General features: G+C 36.3%; 3 protein-coding genes across 3 annotated transcripts in view; all 3 read left to right on the forward strand.

Moving 5' to 3' along the window:
- LOC127154548 (E3 ubiquitin-protein ligase TRIM39-like) overlaps positions 1-22488 on the forward strand; it is a 239635-nt gene that overhangs the window by 13309 nt on the left and 203838 nt on the right. The window lies entirely within an intron of this gene.
- Positions 2966-8673, forward strand: LOC127154546 (E3 ubiquitin-protein ligase TRIM39). Its single transcript, XM_051096146.1, has 8 exons — positions 2966-3103; positions 4346-4560; positions 4789-5148; positions 5243-5338; positions 6055-6288; positions 6712-6856; positions 7387-7413; positions 7508-8673. The coding sequence occupies exons 2-8, from the start codon at positions 4348-4350 to the stop codon at positions 8038-8040; spliced, it is 1608 nt and encodes a 535-aa protein (XP_050952103.1). The 5' UTR covers positions 2966-3103; positions 4346-4347; the 3' UTR covers positions 8041-8673.
- On the forward strand, positions 11146-18195 carry LOC127154544 (E3 ubiquitin-protein ligase TRIM39-like). Its single transcript, XM_051096144.1, has 7 exons — positions 11146-11198; positions 11811-12461; positions 12782-12877; positions 13329-13562; positions 16175-16319; positions 16726-16752; positions 16854-18195. The coding sequence occupies exons 2-7, from the start codon at positions 11865-11867 to the stop codon at positions 17414-17416; spliced, it is 1662 nt and encodes a 553-aa protein (XP_050952101.1). The 5' UTR covers positions 11146-11198; positions 11811-11864; the 3' UTR covers positions 17417-18195.

Raw genomic sequence — 22488 nt, forward strand, 5'->3', positions numbered from 1 at the left:
CTTTAAGATCTGACACACAGATCAAATATTTTGACGCATCAGTATTTCTCTGTAAACGGAACCTATTAGAAGCGAAAGAGACCTCGGCATTCGCACACTGACCGAGAGGCGCGTTCTGTGAGCGTACTTTAAGTGTGTGTGCGCACATGAACTCTGAACCCCACGTGGATTTACATAAGAAGTGTAAATGAGAAATTCAAAATGAGTTAGGTGTTGCTACGCATTCCCCTACATCAGTGTTTCTTAAACTTTTTCTGTCATTCCCCACTTTGGAGGTATGGAAGGGTTGTAAGCCCCACCCAAATCATCCCCAACAAAATTGTAATAAACTGGGCTTTAAGTTTAACTGTTCAAATTTATTGAAATAACATTACATTTTAAAACCGTAACTTCATATAACAGCATTAAAATCTTTCACACATGGAACCTAAATAAAACATCTAATAAAAGTACAAATATATTATCACTTTGCATGAAATAACACTTTGTTCAAACATATATGATAACTATAATAATAATGCATTTATGTTTGCATTTTACCTCTGATAAACTCAATTTAGAAACAAAGAAAATAAAAGTGTTGTGTTTTCTTTATATTTTATATATTATATTACTTTATTTTTTTTTTTTACTATTTTAGTGGCTGCAATGAGCCTGTTTTGTAGCACACATGTTTTCAAAATGAGGTTGAAGGCTTGATACTGCCACTCTCAAGTCATGCTCAATTCTAAGATGAGATCTGTATTTTGTTTTCAGTGAAGCAACAGCTGAAAATCTGATCTCACAAAGGTAGGATGTAGCAAAAGGAAGAAGAATGGCCAGACTCCTCTGCCCAATGAGTGGATACTCTTTCTCCACTCCAAGCCAGAATTCACTCAGTGTCTGAGCTGGAAACCTCAGCCTAAAAGTGGAGTCACTCGTCATCTCAATGTATTGGTCCTCTTCTGCAGAGCTGAAATCTGCAGGTGCTGCAGATAAAATGAGTTTGACAGCAATATATTAAACAGTATATTATAAATAAGTGTACAATATATAACTATAATAAAAAGTCATAATTAAAAACAACAAAAAATAAAGTAAATAAAACTCAAATACAAACCTGGTGTATTAAATGGATCGATAATCCAGTCATACTGCATGCTGTTGTTTGGAAAGTATTTTTGAAACAATTGTGTCAATGTACAGATGCAGTTTGATACAAGGGATCACTGTGGTGGCTCCGGAGGTACTGGTTTCAGAAATTTCATGCAGATTCTCAAAGGCAGCAGTATTTCCTTCATCAAGGTGCCTGCCCCATACATCAAGCTTTCAGATAAATGCAGTGATCTTGTCTGCTAGGTGAGGTAGGTGCTTGTCTTTGCCTTGAAGCTGAAGATTTAATTCGTTTAGCTTTCCAAATAGATCGCTAAGATAGGCCAGTTTCATTAGAAATTGTTCATCCCTGAACTTGCCTGAAATGTCATACACACGTTCCGCTTCCAAGAAAGCCAGAATCTCCGCTCTAAGCTAAAAACTTGCGACAACACTTTGCCACGGGACAGCCACCTTGCATCGCTGTGAAATAACACGGCTGTATGATCAGCTCCCATCTCCTCACAAAGTGCGGAGAACAGTCGCGCTTTCAGGGGCCGGGTTTTGATGAAATTGACTGCGCTCACAACGACAGTCAAGACGTCGTTAAGTTCGGGGCTGAGATGCTTTGATGCCAGAGCTTCCCTGTGAATAACACAGTGTGTCCATTGCGCTTCTGGGGCGACCCTTTTTATAAGTGCTTGCAGTCCTTTTCTTTTTCCTGCCATCGTCTGAGCACCGTCAGAACAAAAGCCTATACAGTTTTCCCATTTCAGACCATGTTCTGTGAGATAACTGTCAAGAATCTTAAAGAGTTCATCAGCCGTCGCCCTGGTTTGGACATACTTGCAAAACAGCAAATCCTCTCTCAGTGACTCAGAGCATACAAAACGGACATATGAAATAAACAAACAATCTTGATTGCTGACAGTAGCCTCGTCTACTTGCAGTGCAAATCGTGTGTCTCTTAGTTTTTCCACGAGTTGGTCCTCGAGATCATTTGAAATGTCGCATATACGTTTTGCAACGGTATCGTTTGACAGGGGTATAGTTTTCAATTTGGCAGCACTCGTCTCATCCAGCATAACTGACACCATGTCAAGAGTAGCGGGGAGAATGAGCTGCTCAGCTATCGTGTGTGGTTTCTTGCAACGGGCAATCCTGTACGCAACTTTGAAAGAAGCCATCTGTGCATTTTTATTAACTGAGGTAGATTTTACCATTCGACTTTCCTGTTGACGATATTCCGAGAGTTTTCTTTGGAAGAAGTCAAGCGGTTTATTCATGTGTTTGGGATGTTTTGTCTCTAAATGCCATCTTAATTTGTTGGGTCTCATGCTGTCTGCAGCTAAAGTTTTGAGACACAGAACACATACAGGTCTCTCATCTGCCCCCACCACACCAGCTGTAAATCCAAGAGCAAGATATGCCTCATCATATTTTCTTTTTGGTTGGCCTTTTTGATGATTAGGTCTACTGTCTGTCTTGGTTTTCTCTGCCGGCGCCGAATCTCCAGTTTTCTTTTCGTTCCGCGTAACAAACCTATCCATTTTAATTATACCTGCAACTGTGTACCGCCTCTCCACATTTAATCATTCCGCTTCAATTACTCCGACGTAAAATCACTGTCGTAAAGTACTGTGGTTCCACGTGACATTTTCAATGCCATTCGTTCGCTGATGTTGTTTTAATTTAGGATTACGTTTAAATGTGTCTTTGTTTTGTTTTGGGTGTATGGTAATTAAATAAATGAATTAATAAATTTAATAACACAAATAAAAAAAAATAAATGAATAAACAAAAAAGTCCCCCTGTATTTCGCACCCCACTTGTCACGTCTCTGTTCCCCACCAGAGGGGCGCGCCCCACACTTTAAGAAACACTGCCCTACATTGACATGAAAACGTAAAGAAAAGTGAAACTGAAAGACTTCAGTGTAGATGAAACTTAAGTTGAGTTGGAAACTTCTTCAAACAACAAGCTTTTTATTCAAACACTAAAACTAGTGATCACATCTTATATTCACTTACAGGTAAGTAACAGACATGTAAGAATTAGCTCGGTATTTAATACCATATGAAGCTGTATTATCAGAAGCAGTATTTAAATTTATTAAAAGTTTGTTTGATGAGGACTATACAGAAGTTCTGTACGTAATTTCTAAGGGGCAATGGATTATACTTTTTTTGTCATTTTTTGTTTCTTTTGTGATCTCGACATAACCACTTTTTTTTCTTCTCGTGATCACGTCTTATTTTTCACATTTATTGAACATTAACTGAACATTTATTTTGCCATAGTAAAAGTGCATTTCTGGCTAAAGTAAATTTTTCTTCTCAGTTTTTAGTATTCATTTAAAATGAGACAAATCTGCTATTATTTTAATTGCCAAGCTGTTACTTATCAGCTTTGTTTTGTTTTTTTGGAATGTCTGAATGTTTCATCTATTTGTGCACATTGTTTGAACTATACTGTACAGCTGTGTCCCACGCATGGTTGCTATGTGTTCATTGTAAACCTCAAAAAATTAGATTTTTTAAATTTTTGAAAAATTAATCATTTTGTTTTTATTGACAAAATATTTTAGTGTGTCGTATATATATTTTTCATTCGATCAGATGACATTTTAGGCTGTCATATGGTCATGTTACAACGCGCCCCTCATGTTACAATGTACCCCACATACGGGCATGTTGTCACATTTCACTTCCTTTCTTTAAAGGTAAATAACGAAAAATGTATACACCGTAATTATGAAACAAAGCGACATATTTGTACAAAACAAGTGTGAAATTAACGTGGATAAAAAAAATTATCCTCTGAACCCTGAGTGTTAGGTCGTGCCCCCGCATTCCCCTATATTATTTTAAAGAATTTGTGCAAAACAGAATCCAGGGAAAGCACTGTACTTTGTATTCCTTGCAAACTCATTTAGGCTCTCAAGGTAAACATTATCAAAAGATAAGGAAGTCTATAATTCCTGAATAAAAGCTGTTGCATTCTCATTCATCTCAGTGGCAGTTGCTTGACTTATGCAAGACACCTATAAATACACATCTACATGTCGTCATCTTTTTTTTCATGTGCACTATACCTCTATAAATTACATAATTTATAGGTTCCATGAAAGACATATTTTGTCAGTATACATGTCTACTTGTGAATTAGAGCTATGTGCTAACCAACTAAACTTTCACCCTGTACATAAAAATAGTAGACTTATTGGAATTATCCAGAAATGTATTTGATATATTGTCATTACTTACCTTTTCAGTCATGGCATCCTACAGTGGTCCAATAAATGAGGAGCTCCATTGCTCCATCTGTCTGGATGTGTTCACTGATCCAGTCACCACTCCATGTGGACACAACTTCTGCAGAGCATGCCTAAACAACGTCTGGACAAACACACAGACCTGCTTCTGTCCATTCTGTAAAGAAACATTCAGCAGAAGACCTGATCTCAAGATTAATACAACCAGGGGGACTGTAATGGGGGGGAAGGTGAGGATGATTCAAAGGGCCCTGTTTAGAGAAGAGGTCCCTGGCTCGCAATGTCTGCCGAGGGGGACAAACCAACGCCAGATCCCCCTCTCCCGAACGCAATCTCTACCAAGGGGGACAAACCAACGCCCGCTCCCAGTCACCCGACTGCGATCTCCACTGTGGGCCCAAGTCAATACAAACTATAGCGACACCCCTAAATACAAACCTGAGAGTGTTGTGCAACACTTTAAGGAGAAGCTCAATCTGGGACGATCTGAGGTGTTTTGTGACTTCTGTGATGAAAGAAAGCAGAAAGCTGTGAAGTCCTGTCTGACGTGTCAAAGCTCTTACTGTGAGACTCACCTGGAGCCTCATCACAGAGTCCCACGTCTAAAGAAACACAAACTGATCAACGCTGTGGAAAATCTGGATGATTATATATGCCAGAGACACGAGAGACCTCTGGAGCTGTTCTGCAGAGATGATCAGACGCGTGTGTGTCTGTCCTGCACTGAAGGAGACCACAGGAACCACAACACTGTTCCTATAGAGGAGGAGAGTCAACAGAAGGTCACAAAACAAAACACTGGGGTCTTTAGTTTTCAAAATCAGTATACAAATAAAACATTTAGTCAGAAGACAGAAAGGTAAATTTAGTCATATATATGTTCTTCTGTTTGTGTAGAATAAGCTGGTTAAGACAAAGATAGATGTGCAGCAGATGATCCAGGACAGAATGAAGAAGATTCAAGAGATCCAGCACTCAGTAGAACTGAGAAAAGTAAGTGCAACTTAAAAAGGTAAAACTGATACATTGCTCAAAAAATTAAGTGGACACTAAAATCACACACTGGATCAAGATGAATGAAATATTCAAGTTGATCATTTTATACATATTGTGTAATTCATTGAGAACAAAATGATGTGACAATGGTTCATTGAAACCAAAATTAACCCAGTGAGGGCTGGATTCAAAACTGCACAGAAAATGTAATTATAGAGTGATTGAACTTTCATCAAATTTCATCAAAGCCACTCATGACGTAGGTCAGTGGTGTGTACAGCCCACATTCTCTGGCAAAGCTCCTACTCTTCCTTCTTGCACAAAGGAGCTGGGTATCTTGGAGGAGATGGAGTACCTGTGCAACCTGATTGGGTAGCAGATACTGCCTTATGCTACAGGTACTGAAAGGGACCCTAACTAAACACAAAACTAAAGACAAATCTTGCTGTTGACTCCCCCTTAAGTTTAACTGGCTTGGTGTTATACTGTGATGATTAAGTGTTCCCTTATTTTTTTTTATCATATTTAATTTCATTTGTTTACTTTTTGAGCAGTGCATTTCAATCTGCTCAATAAAGTTTCTGAAATAAATGGATACAACACATTTCAGATAACATGATTTCTGTAGACGATGAGAGCATTTTTCAGTGCATCCTTTAAACATGCATGTAAACACATAATAGATTAGCCTGATAATTGTTCTCATTCATCAGAGGAACACAGAGAAAGAGAAATCAGCCAGTGTTGAGCTCTTCACTGATCTGATCCGCTCCATTGAGAGATGTCAGTCTGAGCTGCTGAAGATGACGGAGGAACAGCAGAAAGCAGCAGAGAAACAGGCTGAAGATCTCATTAAAGAGCTGCAGCAGGAAATCACTGACCTGAAGAGGAGAAACACTGAGCTGGAGCAGCTCTCACACACTGACGATCATCTGCACCTACTACAGGTCTGGCCACAGTTTTCTCTCCCTAAAAATATCATTAAAAACCAATCAGTGTGTTGTAAATAATATAATATGTACTTAAAATAATTATGTAAGTAGTAAAACAATACAAATGCAAACAAAAATGTGTTTGAAGTTTAGAAACATTTTCAGTGTCCTCTTCCATGCCTCACTGATCAATACAGAACAGAAAGTGGTAGTAATTTAAAAAAAAAAATTCACATTATGTAAATGAGTTAAGGCAAGACACTACAGACAAAAACATGATCAAAACCAACACTAAAACAGAACTAAACTGTCGGCGCCAATAGCCTTGTGGGTTAGTTTTCTTATTTTTAATATGTTTTATTGTAATTTTAGTTAAAGTTTTAGTAATTTTGTTGTGTTGTCATTTTTTAAAAAAAAATTCTCTCTCTTCTGCTGTAGACTTTCTCTTCGCTATACAGCCGTCCACACAAGAACTGGACTGAGATCAGTATCGACTCTGATGTGAATGTGCTCCCTATGAACAGAGCTCTGACTCTAGTAAAGAAAACTCATGAGACACTAAATAAAAAACTCAGTCAAACTGGTATGTGATTATCAAATTAAATATTTTATTTTTTTGTCAGTAACTTTAAGAAAATCTATTTTCAAGGAATATTCTCAGTTAAATCCAATTGAATATTACAGACAGTAATTTAGTCTCAGATTGTAAAGGATTGCACCATTTTAAAAATAACCATAAAACACTCCATATTAGCATTGCATTAGCAACTGGTGTAATAAACTTATTTACTAACTCTATGTGAAATCCTATCCAAACTTCACCTCATCATAACCAGTTAAAAAGTATTTTAACTTACTTGACCTAACTATCCATGTGTAAACTTCACTTACAAGAATTACATTAATAACACAAACTGAAAACATAACCTTTACAAGTCAAATACCAAAAGATCGTAGTTTTACTGATTTAATAATAATTGTAAATATTACAGCTTAAATAAAAATACAAGCTTCACATTCCTATTTTTTAACCCCATATATGACTGTCTCATAGACTTAAACTATATTTACTTTTAATAATTCATCATCTCATATTGTCATCTGTGTCCACAGCATTGAAGTTTGTGCAGAAGTTTGCAGGTACAGAGTGACTGACACCATTTTCTTTATAGTCTGTATTATATACATATGAACATTTGTGAGGTTGACTGATAATGTCTGATCTCTCATCTAGTGGATGTGACTCTGGATCCTGATACAGCGCATCCGTATCTCATCCTGTCTGATGATGGAAAACAAGTCCGTCATGGAGACATTGAGCCAGACAAGAGCTTTGATGTTGGCTTGTGTGTTCTGGCAAAAGAGGGATTCAGTTCAGGGAGATTTTACTATGAGGTGCAGGTGAAGGGAAAGACTGAATGGATTTTAGGAGTGGCCAAAGAATCCATTAACAGGACGGGGGAGACCACACTGACTCCTGAGGATGGATTCTGGACTGTGATTGTGAAGAATGAGAACCACTATATAGTTTTTGATAATCCAGTTGTCATGTTCCCTCAGAGAGGGAAACCTAAGGCTGTGGGAGTGTTTGTGGATTATGAGGAGGGTCTGGTCTCTTTTTATGATGTGGGCTCCAGATCTCATATCTACTCTTTCATTGGTCAGACTTTCACTGACAAACTCTACCCATACTTTAGTCCAGGCCATAATGAAGAAGGTAAAAACTCAAACCCACTGATCATCACACCTGTCAAAACAAGAGAATAAATTCCTCTAGAATATAAAAATAAAATTCTAAAAGATTATCTATTTTATGATTTAAGTTGCTTTTAAAAACAGCTGGACTTATATCACACCTATGTTCGGGTATTGTTGGGTAACATTCTGCATTCCCAATCCCTCTATATGGAACAAAACATTGTTCAACACTTGTTACAGTGGTTTCTTGAACTAGATCTTGACTGTCAAATCATCAAGTGATGTTTGACAAAAGCAGCTGCCAATTCAGACATTTTGGTGCACAATAACCAGAGAAAAGTCTGTGATGCAGCTGTGTAATAGTCAATAATACATGAATACTGTAATACATGAGCATCACCTTATGCGGTGGTTTTGATCTTTGCTGCGCCACTTGCACTAAATGCTATTGTCATTTTCGCTGATGTGCAGCCTGTACATATATGTTAACAGACGGAGTAGACTTCCGATGAACAAAATAAATATGTACTAAAAATGCACAGAACATGCATGTCTAGTATGTTTTAACAAGAACTATAGTATGTCAGAAAAGAAAACGAAGAATCAAAAATATGTATAGGAGATTTACTCATTTATGTTTTTAATTATTCAGTTTGCGTACAGCTGAACTGGATGAAGACGACATCACTGAATCAACAATGAACTGACTTAAACTGAAAATTGACTGTTATTGTGCTCTTGTATTATTGACAAACCATTTTCCTGTTTGACACTATAAAGCTGCATTGACAATCAGTTTTGTATAAAGTGCTATATAAATAAAGGTGACTTGACTATACTGCGTATCAACGTGAATATGTTATCCCCAGGGTTCACAGACAAGGTTTAAGCCTAGTCCTAGACTAAAATGTAAGTCTGAGCTGTTTCACCTGAAAGAAACTTGCACTGACTGATCTTAATATCAATGCCTTTGTTTTGTCTCAAGATGAACACCAGTAATGTTTTCCTTTTCTAAGGCACGTTTATACAAATTACTTAAATGTCCTAATTGAACTACGGCCTAGTCCTTGCTTAGTGTAAGCCCTGTCTGTGAAACCAGGCCTATTTGTTTCTAATCAAATTAATGCACTGCTTAACTCTGCACACATTTTTCCTTTTTCTTTTTGTCTTTCTTTCTTTCAAGGAGTTGATACACAAAAAAATGCTGGGTTGTTTCAGCCCAAATTTGGTAAAATTATGGTAAATCCTAACAATTTTTTGTCCATAATTCACCCAAATTTGAAACAACCCAGCATTTACTTTTACATTCATCATATTTTATTTCCTTGTATGAGATTCAGGAAAACAAGGTAAGTTACAATAATGTTACATTATGTTGCAGTAACTTGATCTTTGCCACTACTGTCAATAACAATAAATTAAATACATATGCATATGCACATTCATGAATATGGGCAGGGCTACTGTATGCCATCATTGCAGCCGAGTAAAATACTTCAGTAAAGGTGAAACTAAACAGATGAACAACTGAAAGCCTCTTCAGATAGAATATTATGACACTCTGAATCTAGTGATCATAGCTGATGTTCACTGAAAGGTAAGTGATGGAAATGCAGGAGACAGTTCACTAATTTAAAAGTCAAAATAGTATCAGCACGTTATTGTTCATTTAATTGGCTGTGAAGCCTTTAGAGACTTCAGAAACAGAAAGAAGGTCTTACTTGAACTGCTGGCTGACTGAGCAGTCATTATACATTAAAAATCATACATTAAAGGTGCAATAGGAGACCTTGGAAAATGCTAAATTTAGCCTGATAGCACTGAAAGTGAATGTGCCATCCTTCCTACAAATCACCGCCCAAAGCCACACCCCTGAACGCATGAACGCACACAGACTAAACGACCAAAGACAACATTACTACAATTGTAACACCGAGATGAAATGTTCAACAGCCCAGAATAGGAAAACTGTCTGGTGCTTATAATGCACGGGAGACGAGAAGATGGCGTATTTTCCCCAAGTATAATATAACGCCTCATGCGTCATCACATTCGTCAACATACATGTGGATCACGCAAGGAAAAATGTACACAAACATGCATCCAAGGTCACAACCAGAAAGGAAATATAAAAATATAGCTGCAAGCAGCAACTGCAGGGCCAAGCATAAAAGACACAGAATGAGGAGCTAAGCATGCAAAGGAGCAACAGACCGACTACAGCAATGAGTAATTAAAGCCATTTTAGAATGATATCAGTTGAAATGGCTGAAAAATCATAAATACAACTACTAATCACTAGATTTAATGGGTTATCACTTTTCACCATCTAAATGGTGGTGTCATTTAGGAAGGCTTGGTGTCATTATGTCAAAGCTTACAGAGTCAGCGTCAGAGTCATTTTGGCATCAAGGCTAAAATCTGTGACAGTTTTGTCCATTAACATGAAATCCATAACTTTCTGTCAGCACAGTCTGAAGATGATTTGAGTCAAATTTGGTAAAAATCTGACCAACGGTCTAGGAGGAGTTTGAACAAGTAGATTACATTAATCAAAACGGTGGAATCAAAATGGAAAGAAAGTTTGGCCAACATGGTATAATTGGTATGTATGTTGTCGGCATGACCCAAGGAATGTTTTGAGACCAGTTTCATTGCAATATGCTAATACAATCAGAAGTTATTATCATTTTTGGAAGTTTCATTTCTGACCAATAGGTGGCATGACCAAATTGATATGGCATGGTCCGTGTGATGTAATGATGGCACATACATAGTTTGGTGTAAATATGTCAAAGCTTTGCAAAGATACAGCCTCAGATGAAGTTTGACATCTTTCCAACAAATTTGTTGATGCATTAAATGAAAACCGTTTCGTATATCGACACAAAACATTTCTTGGTCCTGCACCTTCCACAGAATATATTTAAATATAGAAATACAATTAGACCACTTAACTTAATGATTGCTATCAACCAGCATAACAAAAAATGTTTCTAAAGACAATCACCTCTTGTACCTTTGGCACATACATTCTTACAATGTTTAGGTTTACACAATAAGAAACTGTTCCATACTCAAGATTATAGGTGGAGCTACAATATGACATCTATGACAAGTGATCTAAAGACTGCAGTGAAAGTGAAGTGAAACAGATTAACAGGAAGCCTTTCAAACAACAACAGCTTCAGAAACCTCAACCTATTAGACCTGATATTCACTCACAGGTAAGTGATGGAAATAAAATAACTAGTTCAGTACTGTAATAGCATAAAGCAGTATCAGAAAGTATGTCAAAATAATATGTAATTTATTTGGCTGTAAAGCAGAGTTTGATGTGTGCTGTCAGAGAGCAGGAAACAGGTATTTAAACTGCAGACAGAATGAAGAAAAAAAAAGTCCAAAATAACACCTTTACAAAAATAATTACAAAAATAACACCTGGTGTTTAAAGGTATTTAGTGGACTATTTGGTTGAAATATTGCACTTACACCCTTTTTTATGTGTTTTTTTTTTTTTTTTTTTATTAAAAAAAAAAAAATCTTAGCATTAAAATACTGTTGTAAAAACCGAAAGATAATTAGTTTAGTTTATTCAGTTTCTCAAAATCTACTGCAGTGCCACAGAGCCATCTGAAGCACCAGACCCACAGTCTCAGACAGGAAGTCGGGGCAGAGCTTATAGCGGAGTGAGGTTTTAGTGGTGAAGAAAGGTCAACACCGTCTTAACTTCCTGCCGGTAACTGCTGTTATGCATTGCTTTATGCCTACTTTGATTAAAAAAGTGGTTCATAAGTTTAGTTTGAATCACTGTTAATATGCAACATAAATTTTTGCAGACTTGCTTCTGTCCATCCTGCAAAGAAACATTCAGCAGAAGACCTGATCTCAAGATGAATACATCCAGGGGTGCAATAATGGGGGGGAAGGTGAGGATGATTCAAAGGGCCTTGTTTGGAGAGGGAAACCCTGAAACTCAACCTCTACAGAGGGGGACAAACCAACCTCAATTCTTTCGATCACAATCTCTACAAAGTTGGACAAATCAGCCTCCGGTCCCACTCCCCCGAACGCGATCTTTACAGAAGGCCCAAGTCAATATGCTATTCAGGGAGCCCAGAAACAATAGCGGCACCCCTGAATACAATGCTGAGAGTGTTGCACAACATTTTGAGGAGAAGCTAGGAGGATCTGAGGTGTTGTGTGACTTCTGTGATGGAAGAAAGCAGAAAGCTGTGAAATCCTGCCTGACATGTCAAAGCTCTTACTGTGAGACTCACCTGGAGCCTCATCACAGAGTCCCACATCTAAAGAAACACAAACTGATCAATGCTGTGAAAAATCTGGAGAATTATATATGCCAGAAACATGAGAGACCTCTGGAGCTGTTCTGCAGAGATGATCAGACATGTGTGTGTCTGTTCTGCACTGAAGGAGACCACAGGAACCACAACACTGTTCCTATAGAGGAGGAGAGTCAACAGAAGAAGGCAAGAGATACAAACAACACACTATGAAAAGCCACGGTGGTAAATTTGTAGAACATGTACCTGTGTGACCAACAGAAGATCGATACATCAAGACATGTTAAAAATGAATTATAAAGTAACTGTAATCTGATCATGAGCATTATGTAATATACTCTAATTATGTACTTGTTTTTTGTTTTTTTTTTTTAATCACAACCGCTGCAGCTTCCAAAGAAATTTTGCATGCTCTAAGTCTAGTGTGACCGCAGCTTTACCCTGAAATTTCTCAGAAAATGGAAAGCTAAAATCATTGATAAATGTCTGTTTTTCTCTGTCTGTAGAATCAGCAGGTTCAGACACAGACAAACGTGCAGGAGATGATCCAGAACAGAATGAAGAAGATTCAAGAGATCCAGCACTCAGTAGAGGAGAGAAAGGTGAGTGACTGAATTATAAAAATTAACATTAAGCTTCTTAATATTTTAATACATAATCAATGAAGGTGCTGAATTGAATGTTTTTCAAGTAACATGAAACCAGTAAATAAGAAATTAAATTTTTGAGTGAACTATTTCTTTAAAGTCATCATGAAATGGAAGTTGCGATTGTCTTCTTCTTCCTATTGTGACGTATATCTGAGTGAAATGGCTTCTCGAACAGGAAAAAAATATATATACAGGATGGGATTTAATTTGGTCATTTATTAAGGTTTTTTGATTAAAGATTACACCGGCACATAAATAAAAAATAATGATGCGCACAGATAAATCATTTATAATAAACACTGCAATATTCCATTAAAAAAAAAAAAAAGAATTGCCCATTTAATGTTGACTTTAAATAAATGTATAAAAACAAATGAATTTGCTAATTGATCTCATTCATCAGAGGAACACAGAGAAAGAGAAATCAGCCAGTGTTGAGCTCTTCACTGATCTGATCCGCTCCATTGAGAGCTGTCAGTCTGAGCTGCTGAAGATGATGGAGGAACAGCAGAAAGCAGCAGAGAAACAGGCTGAAGATCTCATTAAAGAGCTGCAGCAGGAAATCACTGACCTGAAGAGGAGAAACACTGAGCTGGAGCAGCTCTCACACACTGACGATCATCTGCACCTCATACAGGTCTGTTAGACACCCCCCCGCCCCACAAGACATTATTAAAACCCATGCTGTATATTGTAAATATTATAATTATATGTACATAACATAACTGTAAGAGGTAAAACAAAACAAATGGGGCAAAAAAAAACATTTTTAGTTTAGAAACATTTTAAGTCCGCCCTCTCTTGCCTCATTGGTCATTACAGAATAAAAAGAAGCAGTAATTAAAATCAAATTATGTAAATGAGTTAAGATGCTACAGACAAAAACATTGCTTTTTAAGCACTGGTCAAAGTTGAGATTTTTAAAATTCTATAACATGTTTCAAGTAGTGGAAAGAAAACATCCAAAATAGACTTAAGTGTTTATGCACTTTATCTATTTGCAATTTTTTTTCCTTTACAAGACATCTTTGAAGGTGGTGAGGTTTTTTTTTCTCCTGCACAGAGCAGTTTTATTTTAGCATCATTCAGATATTAATAGTTTTATTATAATTATGCTATTATACTGTTAGTTTTTTTATTTTAATTTTTAATTTTGTAGTTTTGCCTTTTTTTATTTATGCATTTATTTTTAAATATGTCTATAGTTCCGTTTCAAACAATCACTCGCAGTCTGGGAAATGGGAAATGCCTCAGGCGTGATAAAGTATGGGAGCACCAATCACACCACGCCTTTCCGTAGGGCAGAGCAATGAAAGCTCATGACCAGGAACCCACCCCTTTCTTACATACAGATGCAGTGTTCTTGATGAAGAGCATGAAGCGCTGATCATTGTAGCCATTCACAGTCAACAGCTCTCAAATGTTAACGGGAAATGACTGTTTTTAAAATTTCAGTATCATTCATTCAGTATCAGGATCATTCAAAAAGAATGATCAATTATTTGTTTCATGGGCTGCTCAATGTAAGGGTAAGCCATTCTCTTCACAGCACGTTTCCAGATGATGGAGGCATCTGAGCTGGCCTATCCACCTTATTTTTCAGTGCGGAAGTAAACTGTTTTCTTGTAATGTGTTAGACATCCAGTTCATAATCCGCCATAGGGAAATAACGAGAAGAAAACTGAAATCCAGTAAACGGTAAAAGAGTTTGCACTACAAACCAGTGTGTTCATAATTAAGACAATACATTAAGATAATATGGTAGGACAAACTAGTTTGCAATATCAAGCAGCAAAACAAGATTTTTGTGCCGCTAAAAATAGCTGGAAGTGGATGAGACCGGAAGCCAGACACAAAACATCCCACTCTTATGGGAAAAATAAGGTGGATACAGCTGTGGGTAGGGTTAGGTATCATTTTAGAACCGGTTCCAAATTTCCAATAACCAGGTATTTGAAAAGACGCATGCATTTTGGTTCCGCTTAACGATTCCTTCATTCGCATTTTAATTTGATTTTAAGTTGAAGTTTAAAATCAAACAATTCAGATGCAAGACGGGAGAGAAGTTGCCCACTATTTGCGTGCAGCACACACATTTGAAGCGCGAGCACAGAGAACAGCAGTCCCGGTGTGGGTTCTCGGCCTGTGTCTGTTCTCGAACCATTCCATGCATTTCCACTGCAGAAAAGGTTGTCCTTGGCAGGATCTGACTTCTTTGACATTTACCGCCCAATATGTACAAAAATACATCCGTATATCATCATAAACAGACGTTTTTTGTGAAAGTGAAAGTAAACAGACGAGAAAGAAAATGCACATGTAACAGTACTTTTTGGATCTGTGTCTGCATTCGGTCTTAAAGAGACAGCAGCCTAATAAACATGCTGCGTGTCATTTGTGTTAATCCAAAAACAAAAAAATCATTCATTGATCTTGACTGAACATCAAAACTTTAATGAGGATTAATCTATGTTTAATTTATGAAAAGAAAACTATGCAGTGGTTTTAAACTTTTGATTTAAATTTCTGTACCTGCAATTTGCTCAATTGGGTTTATTTATGCTATTGCTAATTTATTTGCTTGTTCCTATTTTATTACTTACTGTTTACATGTCTTGTGTTTGAAATTTATATTAGTCTAGTTGTTTTTGCTGTGGTATTTTTTGTTAAAACCATAGGCAAAGTTCCTCTTAGGCCTAAGTGTACTGCAGGCTGCTGATTTTTGCTCATGTTATTCAGCTGCAACTGAAAGCTTTGTAAAAACACAGAATAAAAATCAGATTTTACTGTATGGATGTCACTGCACCTCCTATGGCTCATGCAGTTCTCAAAGCCAACTCGTGAATGAAATGAGAGGTTACCTTTCATTTTTGCCAGGTCTTTTCCCTGGTTCTCTGAAAACAGATTGTGGTATCTTACCACTGGTATCTTAGAACGCTGTTTCAGGGACCACAGTGGCATATATAGGAAGGGGGTGGGTTCCAGGACATGAGCTGTGATTGGTCTGCCCTGCGGACAGACGTGGTGCTGGTGCTTCTATAGTCTATCATCATGAATGAGGCATTTCCCATAGTGTTTTCAGAGACCCTGGGTTACGCAAGTAATCTTACGTTTTATATTCATTTCAGGATTAGGGAAAGGTTAGTTTGACCACTTTTCTCACCAATCTTCAGAAATCATACAGAACAGAATGAAACATTAATAAATTCATACTAGGATAATGAGTTAACTTTCTCTCTCCTGCTGTAGACTTTTTCTTCCCTATACAGCCGTCCACACAAGAACTGGACTGAGATCAGTATCGACTCTGATGTGAATGTGCTCCCTATGAATAGAGCTCTGACACTAGTGAAGAAAACTCATGAGACACTAAGTAAAAAACTCAGTCAAACTGGTACGTGATTATCAAATACAGTGTTTTTGTCAGTAACTAAGGAAACCTATTTTTCATAGAATTATTACTCATTTAGTGACATGTCAGGTACATGAGTCATGACTTAAGTACCAATGTGTAATACTTCACTCACAAGAATTACATTAGTAACATATAACCAGAAATCTGCCTAAAAACATAACCTACTTAAGTTTTCCCTCCTTATAAGAATAATTTAGGCAGTTTACATCTCAAATAACAAAGATTTTTGTTTTACTGATATAATAATTGTAAATATTAGAGCTTTAATAAAATACTATTCAAAAATAAGAAATTCACATTCCTATTTTTAAATCAATATGATTGTCTCATAGATTTAATTATATTTACTTACAATAACTCACCATCTTATACTGTGTGTCCACAGCGTTGAAGTGTGCACTGAAGTTTGCAGGTACGGTGTGACTGAAATCATTTTCTTTAACACACTTTTGTAGTCTGTATTTTACACGTTTGTTGTGAAGTAGATTGATAAATATCTAATCTCTCATCTAGTGGATTTGACTCTGGATCCTGATACAGCAAATCCATGTCTCATCCTGTCTGATGATGGAAAACAAGTCAGTCATGGAGACACTGAGCAGGACGTCCCAGAAAACCCAAAGAGATTTGATGTTGGTTTGTGTGTTCTGGCAAAGGAGGGATTCAATTCAGGGAGATTTTACTATGAGGTGCAGGTGAAGGGAAAGAGTCAATATAGTGTAGGAGTGGCCAGAGAATCCATTAACAGAAAGGGGGAGACCACACTGACTCCTGAGGATGGATTCTGGACTGTGATTGTGAAGAATGAGAATCAATATATAGTTTTTGATAATCCAGTGGTCATGTTCTCTCTGAGATTAAAACCTGAGATTGTGGGAGTGTTTGTGGATTATGAGGAGGGTCTGGTCTCTTTTTATGATGTGAGGCACAGATCGCATATCTACTCTTTCACTGGTCAGACTTTCACTGACAAACTCTGTCCTTATTTTAGTCCAGGCGTTAATGAAGGTAAAAACTCAAACCCACTGATCATCTCACCTGTCAGTAAAAAAAGAATCAATTCTTGTAGAAGATGAAAAAGATGATATATGTTGCCTTTAAAACCAGTTTGATTTTCCATCACACCTATATTCAGGTAATGTGATACAAACACTGGACCATGAAAACCCTAAATAGGATTTTCCTTTTCAAAAATGGAAACTTAATGCTGTAAATACTGACATAAATTTTTAACTTGATATGCTGACTCTGCGGAAGCTTTAGAGGTCATGGATTACTGTTATTTTTATTTCTTGTTTTCTCATAATAACAACCTTCTTATGATCTTGACAAAACAAATGCTGTTTTTTTTTCTTTTTTCTTTTCTAAAAAATGATGCACTGAAGTCTACTGTTGCTAGAATAATGAAAGCAACTTCTAAGCACATCCGATTAACAATGAACTGTGTGTTCTTGTATGTTGTACTGTGAAATATGTCCATAGTTTGTGTAGTTGTGTTCTACATGTTAACATGGAATTACATGCAAAATGTTGTGGTTCTTGGTTTATATTAGAATAAATGTAGCTAGAATAATGAAAGCAACTTCTAAGCACAACCGATTAACAATGAACTGTGTGTGCTTGTGTGTTGTATATATTTCACCAAAAAAATTGCTTTGCTCAATAGTACAGTCTGCTATAACTTTACAAAATATTGTTCAATACAAAAACTGTGAAATTGTGAAATATATGAAATAATATGAAATAACTGTGAAATATGTCCATAGTTTGTGTAGTTGTGTTCTACATGTTAACGTGGGATTACATGCAAAATGTTGTGGTTCTTGGTGTATATTATAATAAATGTAGCATCTGAATGAAGACTATATAACAAATTCTATAACAAATGCTTGCAAACCAACTTGCTTACTAATAAATATTACATTTTATATAAAGTACTAAAGTATTAAGCCTCTTTAATAAAATGAAGGTATTCCTATACCTTCAAGAGAACAAGAAAGATAAATATGATTTAACTAAGCAACATCACATGACCAAGCACCAGCACAATTGCAAATGTGACATTGATTTTATTCAGCAGTAGTTAAATAAACAAGTAGCTAATATTAAATGACTTACATTTTAGACACACTACTGACCTCTTTTTGCTAACGAAAATAGTTCTAAACAAAGCCACAACAGTTGTGCATCTCCAAGCAATGCACAGCGGTGTTTTATTAAAGAATGATTCAGTTAACCATTCATAAAGACAGCCACTTGCTTTATTTATTGAATGAATTATCCTTTTGAATGAATTGGTTGAATCAGTAGTGACTCACTCATTAAGACAGTGAATTGCCACCACCTACTAGTGGTTCGGTTTCATATTTAAAATTATCATTGCATTTTTCCAACATTTCAGATTTATGTGTTAAAAAAAGTAAAATATTAACCTTATAAATTATTTATGCATTTGTAATTTTACTGTGTAAATGCATTTATGGAACCTCTTATCTTCTTTATACAGTCTGAGCAAATACATCTAAATTGCACTTTGGATGCAGCTTCAGTGTCTGCAGTGGAAAGATGGGAGTTTTATACTGATTTCATTTGAATGGTAACAACCATACAGAGTCTAGTTATTCTAACTGAATGTATTGATAAAATGTAAAATTTTGATGTAAATGATGACGTGTACATTTAGTAAAGTTAGGAAAATACTGCCCTTCATTAAGTTAAAAAGTGTCCTAGAAATCAATTTAAGGCAAATACGCTAATTAAAGTAAGACCTCATAGAGCAGTGATGAAACAATGGCTTCAAAATGGATTACATTTACACCAAACAAAACAAACAAAGCTTTTCTTGCAAAAACACATTGTTTTGGATATAATGTAAAGCACAACAAATTGAAGCAAGTGACTCTTGAGTGATTTGAAAGCGTCTTTTTTGTATCAGGTACTGACATGGCAGACAAAAGTCATGAAAAGGTAAAAACATTAAAGAAAGAACATTACCTGAAGAATTACAATCATCATCATAGCTCTGTGGTGTCTCTGTTCCGAGAGTTGATCCCCAATGCTACAGACCGAATCCAGGCTTTCAGTCAAACACAACCAAACCTTATCCACCTCCTGAGAAAAACACAGAATCACAGTGACTCTCAAATTACTGTATAGAGCAAGGGTGGCGAACATCGGTCCTCGAGAGCTGCAGCCCTGCATAGTTTTACTTCAACCCTAATCAAACACACCTGAACAAGCTAATCAAGGTCTGAAAGGTTTCTAGAAAGTAACAGGCAGGTGAGATTTAATAGGGGTTGTAGCTAAACTGTGCTCCAGGACCGGAGTTCGCCACCCCTGGTATAGAGCATATAATTGAGACTATTTTATAGAATACAAAAACTATTGGCTGACTGGATGTACGAAAAGAAAGAATCAACTTTTATATGTTAAAATAACACAGACCATGGTGCCTTGGAAGCTTCTTGCTGTGGTACTGACACTAAATCACATTAAATGTACATTATATACAAACACTGCAGACAGAATCCTCACTCAGATCATATTTATTCAGATTGAAACAGATCTGCACATTTGCCAATGTTTGATTCTACAGACATGTCTGTCCATTTTAATTTATTAAATCGGGAGTAAGTTGTTACTTTCTTTTTAGAATAAATGTGAACATGCATTAAGTCATCTTGCTCCCAAAAAAAAAAAAAAAAGATTCAGTATTTCTCAAAATGAATAAAAACAGAAATGCAGACTCAGTATGTGACCTACTAGAACTAAATGTTAAATTACACAAATATCCTTTAGGTATTTAATACCAATTTATTAGCTATACTAATAAGCAAAAAATACTCTAGATAAACATTTGTAGTTCACTTTTATTAATTGCTGAAGAGTGTTGAACTTCTCCTGCATTCTACTGTACAGACATAAATTTATTTTTTCTTCAGCCTGAGGTTTATTCATTTCACTTTTTGTGTAAAAGGGCTTTCACTTTTGCCAAAAATGTAACCAATTTACAAACAAACAAGCAAGCCCTGCCCAGATTTAAAAAGTAATGCAAAAGTAATGTAATGCATTACTTTCCATAACACGTAGCTAAGTAATGTAATTATTTATATTTTTAGGGAGTAATGCAATAATGTAACATATTAATTTTAAAAGTAACTTTCCCAAACACTGTTGAAAACTGATTAAGGTGTTGGAATCAAATCAGTGAATCAATCTGAGAATTTTATTAGAAGGTAACAGAAAAACAGTGGAAAGACAAACATTCACACTGTCATTTAGGTAAAGGATTAAGCAAATCTTTATCCAGTACAAACCTCTCCATTCAGTTTGTGGTTTCCCCTTCATCAACGACACCTGTCTTCATCTGACATGTCTCTGTGATGAAACCACCAATATCCAACATGGACAAACAACATATTTTCATTTCATGTAACACGTTTACAATTTAAGCACTCTATTTTCAAACTTCTGCTGGTTTCTCCCGAACCGTGAGCACTTTGTGAACTGTTTTAAAAAGGTTGTGAACACTTTCAAAAGTTGCTGATTAGTTTCATTTACAGCAGATCCTACACTACAAAACAGTGAATTACCGCCACCTATTGTCAGAAACACCCTTCATCTCATCTCTGCAGGTATCATTTTTGGGCAGCATATCAGAATATTAGAATTATTTCTGAAGGATCATGTGATGAGTAGTGATGCTAAAAATTCAGCATTGAAATCACAGGAATAAATTAACTAAAATAAACTGATTAAATTTTAAATAGTAAAATTATTTCCAAATTTTACTGTTTTGCTGTACTTTGGATCAAATAAATGCAGGCTTGGTGAGCTTGTTGTCTTTAAAAGAAAAAGCTTGTTGTCTTTAAAAATCTAACTGTTTAAAAACTTTTGACTGGTACTGTATATATATTTGACATGTTTAAACATACGTTTAACATACATATATATGCAAGACCTTCATTCATCTTAACACAAATTAAGATATGTTTGATGAAATCCGAGAGCTTTCTGTCTCTCCATAGACAGCAAGGGTCCTACAACAGTCAAGCTCCAGAAAGGTACCAAGCACATTAACAAAATAGCCAACATCACTGGTTTATGTGACATCTAATGGTTTAACTGTAATTTTATGAAGTAACAAAAACACTTTTTGCACGACAACCTACTTTAAAATCCCAAATTGTAGGTTTTTGCGATATTGTTTACATTATTATGACATGAAAATGGAACAAAATCAATACTCACATCTTAGCTCGATAAACCACCAGATTCTCCTCAGATCGACCGTTAAAATACACATTTAAATTTAAATGGCAGAGATTCAGGATAGTGACGTGTACACTTGTAACAGAAATTAATGCTATAGTTACCTTATTCTGCTTAAGATAATGTGAACATTTAGCCCGTTTTACTTCAGAGTTTAGGCTCCAGACTTGACATAAACATGACACTGCATGTAATAAGACCAAAAAAGACACTTTAAAGAAACAAAAGATCATCTCTGAAACACTATGAACCTTAAAATAAACCCTTAACAACTGAGGAGGCATAACGTCCCTGTCCCTGTCCTTGTCTCCGTCTTTGGTTAAGCTCACATGAAAGCGAACAGTTACTCTGGTAAGCTGCTTGACAGTGAAGATTTACCAGACGTAATTTAAATCTTGCCTTTTGTGGCATTTTGTTGTTTCTTCAGGGTGTAGGAGACTTCAACTTGCACTTTCAGAACTTCTGTTAGTTGCTCGACGATCATCCGTTTACATTCACCTGACAAAATTTCTTGTGCGGTTTCCTTTACTATTGGCTTGTTTCATCAAAGACTAGAGAATACCCAAAACCTGTCACTCGTATAATTTTGAATGGGGAAAGATGCAACGCTCATTATGGCCGCGAAGCCCCGCCTTCTTAATAAAAGAGCCAATCGTTGATTAGTAAAGTTAGCGCGTCACTGCAGCTGCCGTTAGAAGTCCCGTTTTCTATCCACCTTATTTTTCCCATAAGAGTGGGTGCAGCCATTTGTAAAAATTTTTGTGTCTGGCTTCCGGTCTCACCCACTTCCAGCTAGTTTTAGCTGCACAAAAAGCTTGTTTTGCTGCTTGATATTGCAAACTGGCGTGTCTTACCGTTTTATTTGAATGTATTCTTT

Source organism: Labeo rohita, chromosome 23 (genome assembly GCF_022985175.1).
Source record: "Labeo rohita strain BAU-BD-2019 chromosome 23, IGBB_LRoh.1.0, whole genome shotgun sequence".
In the NCBI taxonomy this organism is placed as follows: domain Eukaryota; kingdom Metazoa; phylum Chordata; class Actinopteri; order Cypriniformes; family Cyprinidae; genus Labeo; species Labeo rohita.

Excerpts from the sequence above, each read along its gene's own strand:
- LOC127154544 (XM_051096144.1), top strand. The coding sequence starts at position 11,865 with ATGAATACATCCAGGGGTGCAATAATGGGGGGGAAGGTGAGGATGATT. Across the intron at positions 13,563-16,174 it reads ATCATCTGCACCTCATACAG|ACTTTTTCTTCCCTATACAG; the intron begins GTCTGTTAGACA and ends CTCCTGCTGTAG. Across the intron at positions 16,753-16,853 it reads GTGTGCACTGAAGTTTGCAG|TGGATTTGACTCTGGATCCT; the intron begins GTACGGTGTGAC and ends TCTCTCATCTAG.
- LOC127154546 (XM_051096146.1), top strand. The coding sequence starts at position 4,348 with ATGGCATCCTACAGTGGTCCAATAAATGAGGAGCTCCATTGCTCCATC. Across the intron at positions 5,149-5,242 it reads TCACAAAACAAAACACTGGG|AATAAGCTGGTTAAGACAAA; the intron begins GTCTTTAGTTTT and ends CTGTTTGTGTAG. Across the intron at positions 6,289-6,711 it reads ATCATCTGCACCTACTACAG|ACTTTCTCTTCGCTATACAG; the intron begins GTCTGGCCACAG and ends CTTCTGCTGTAG.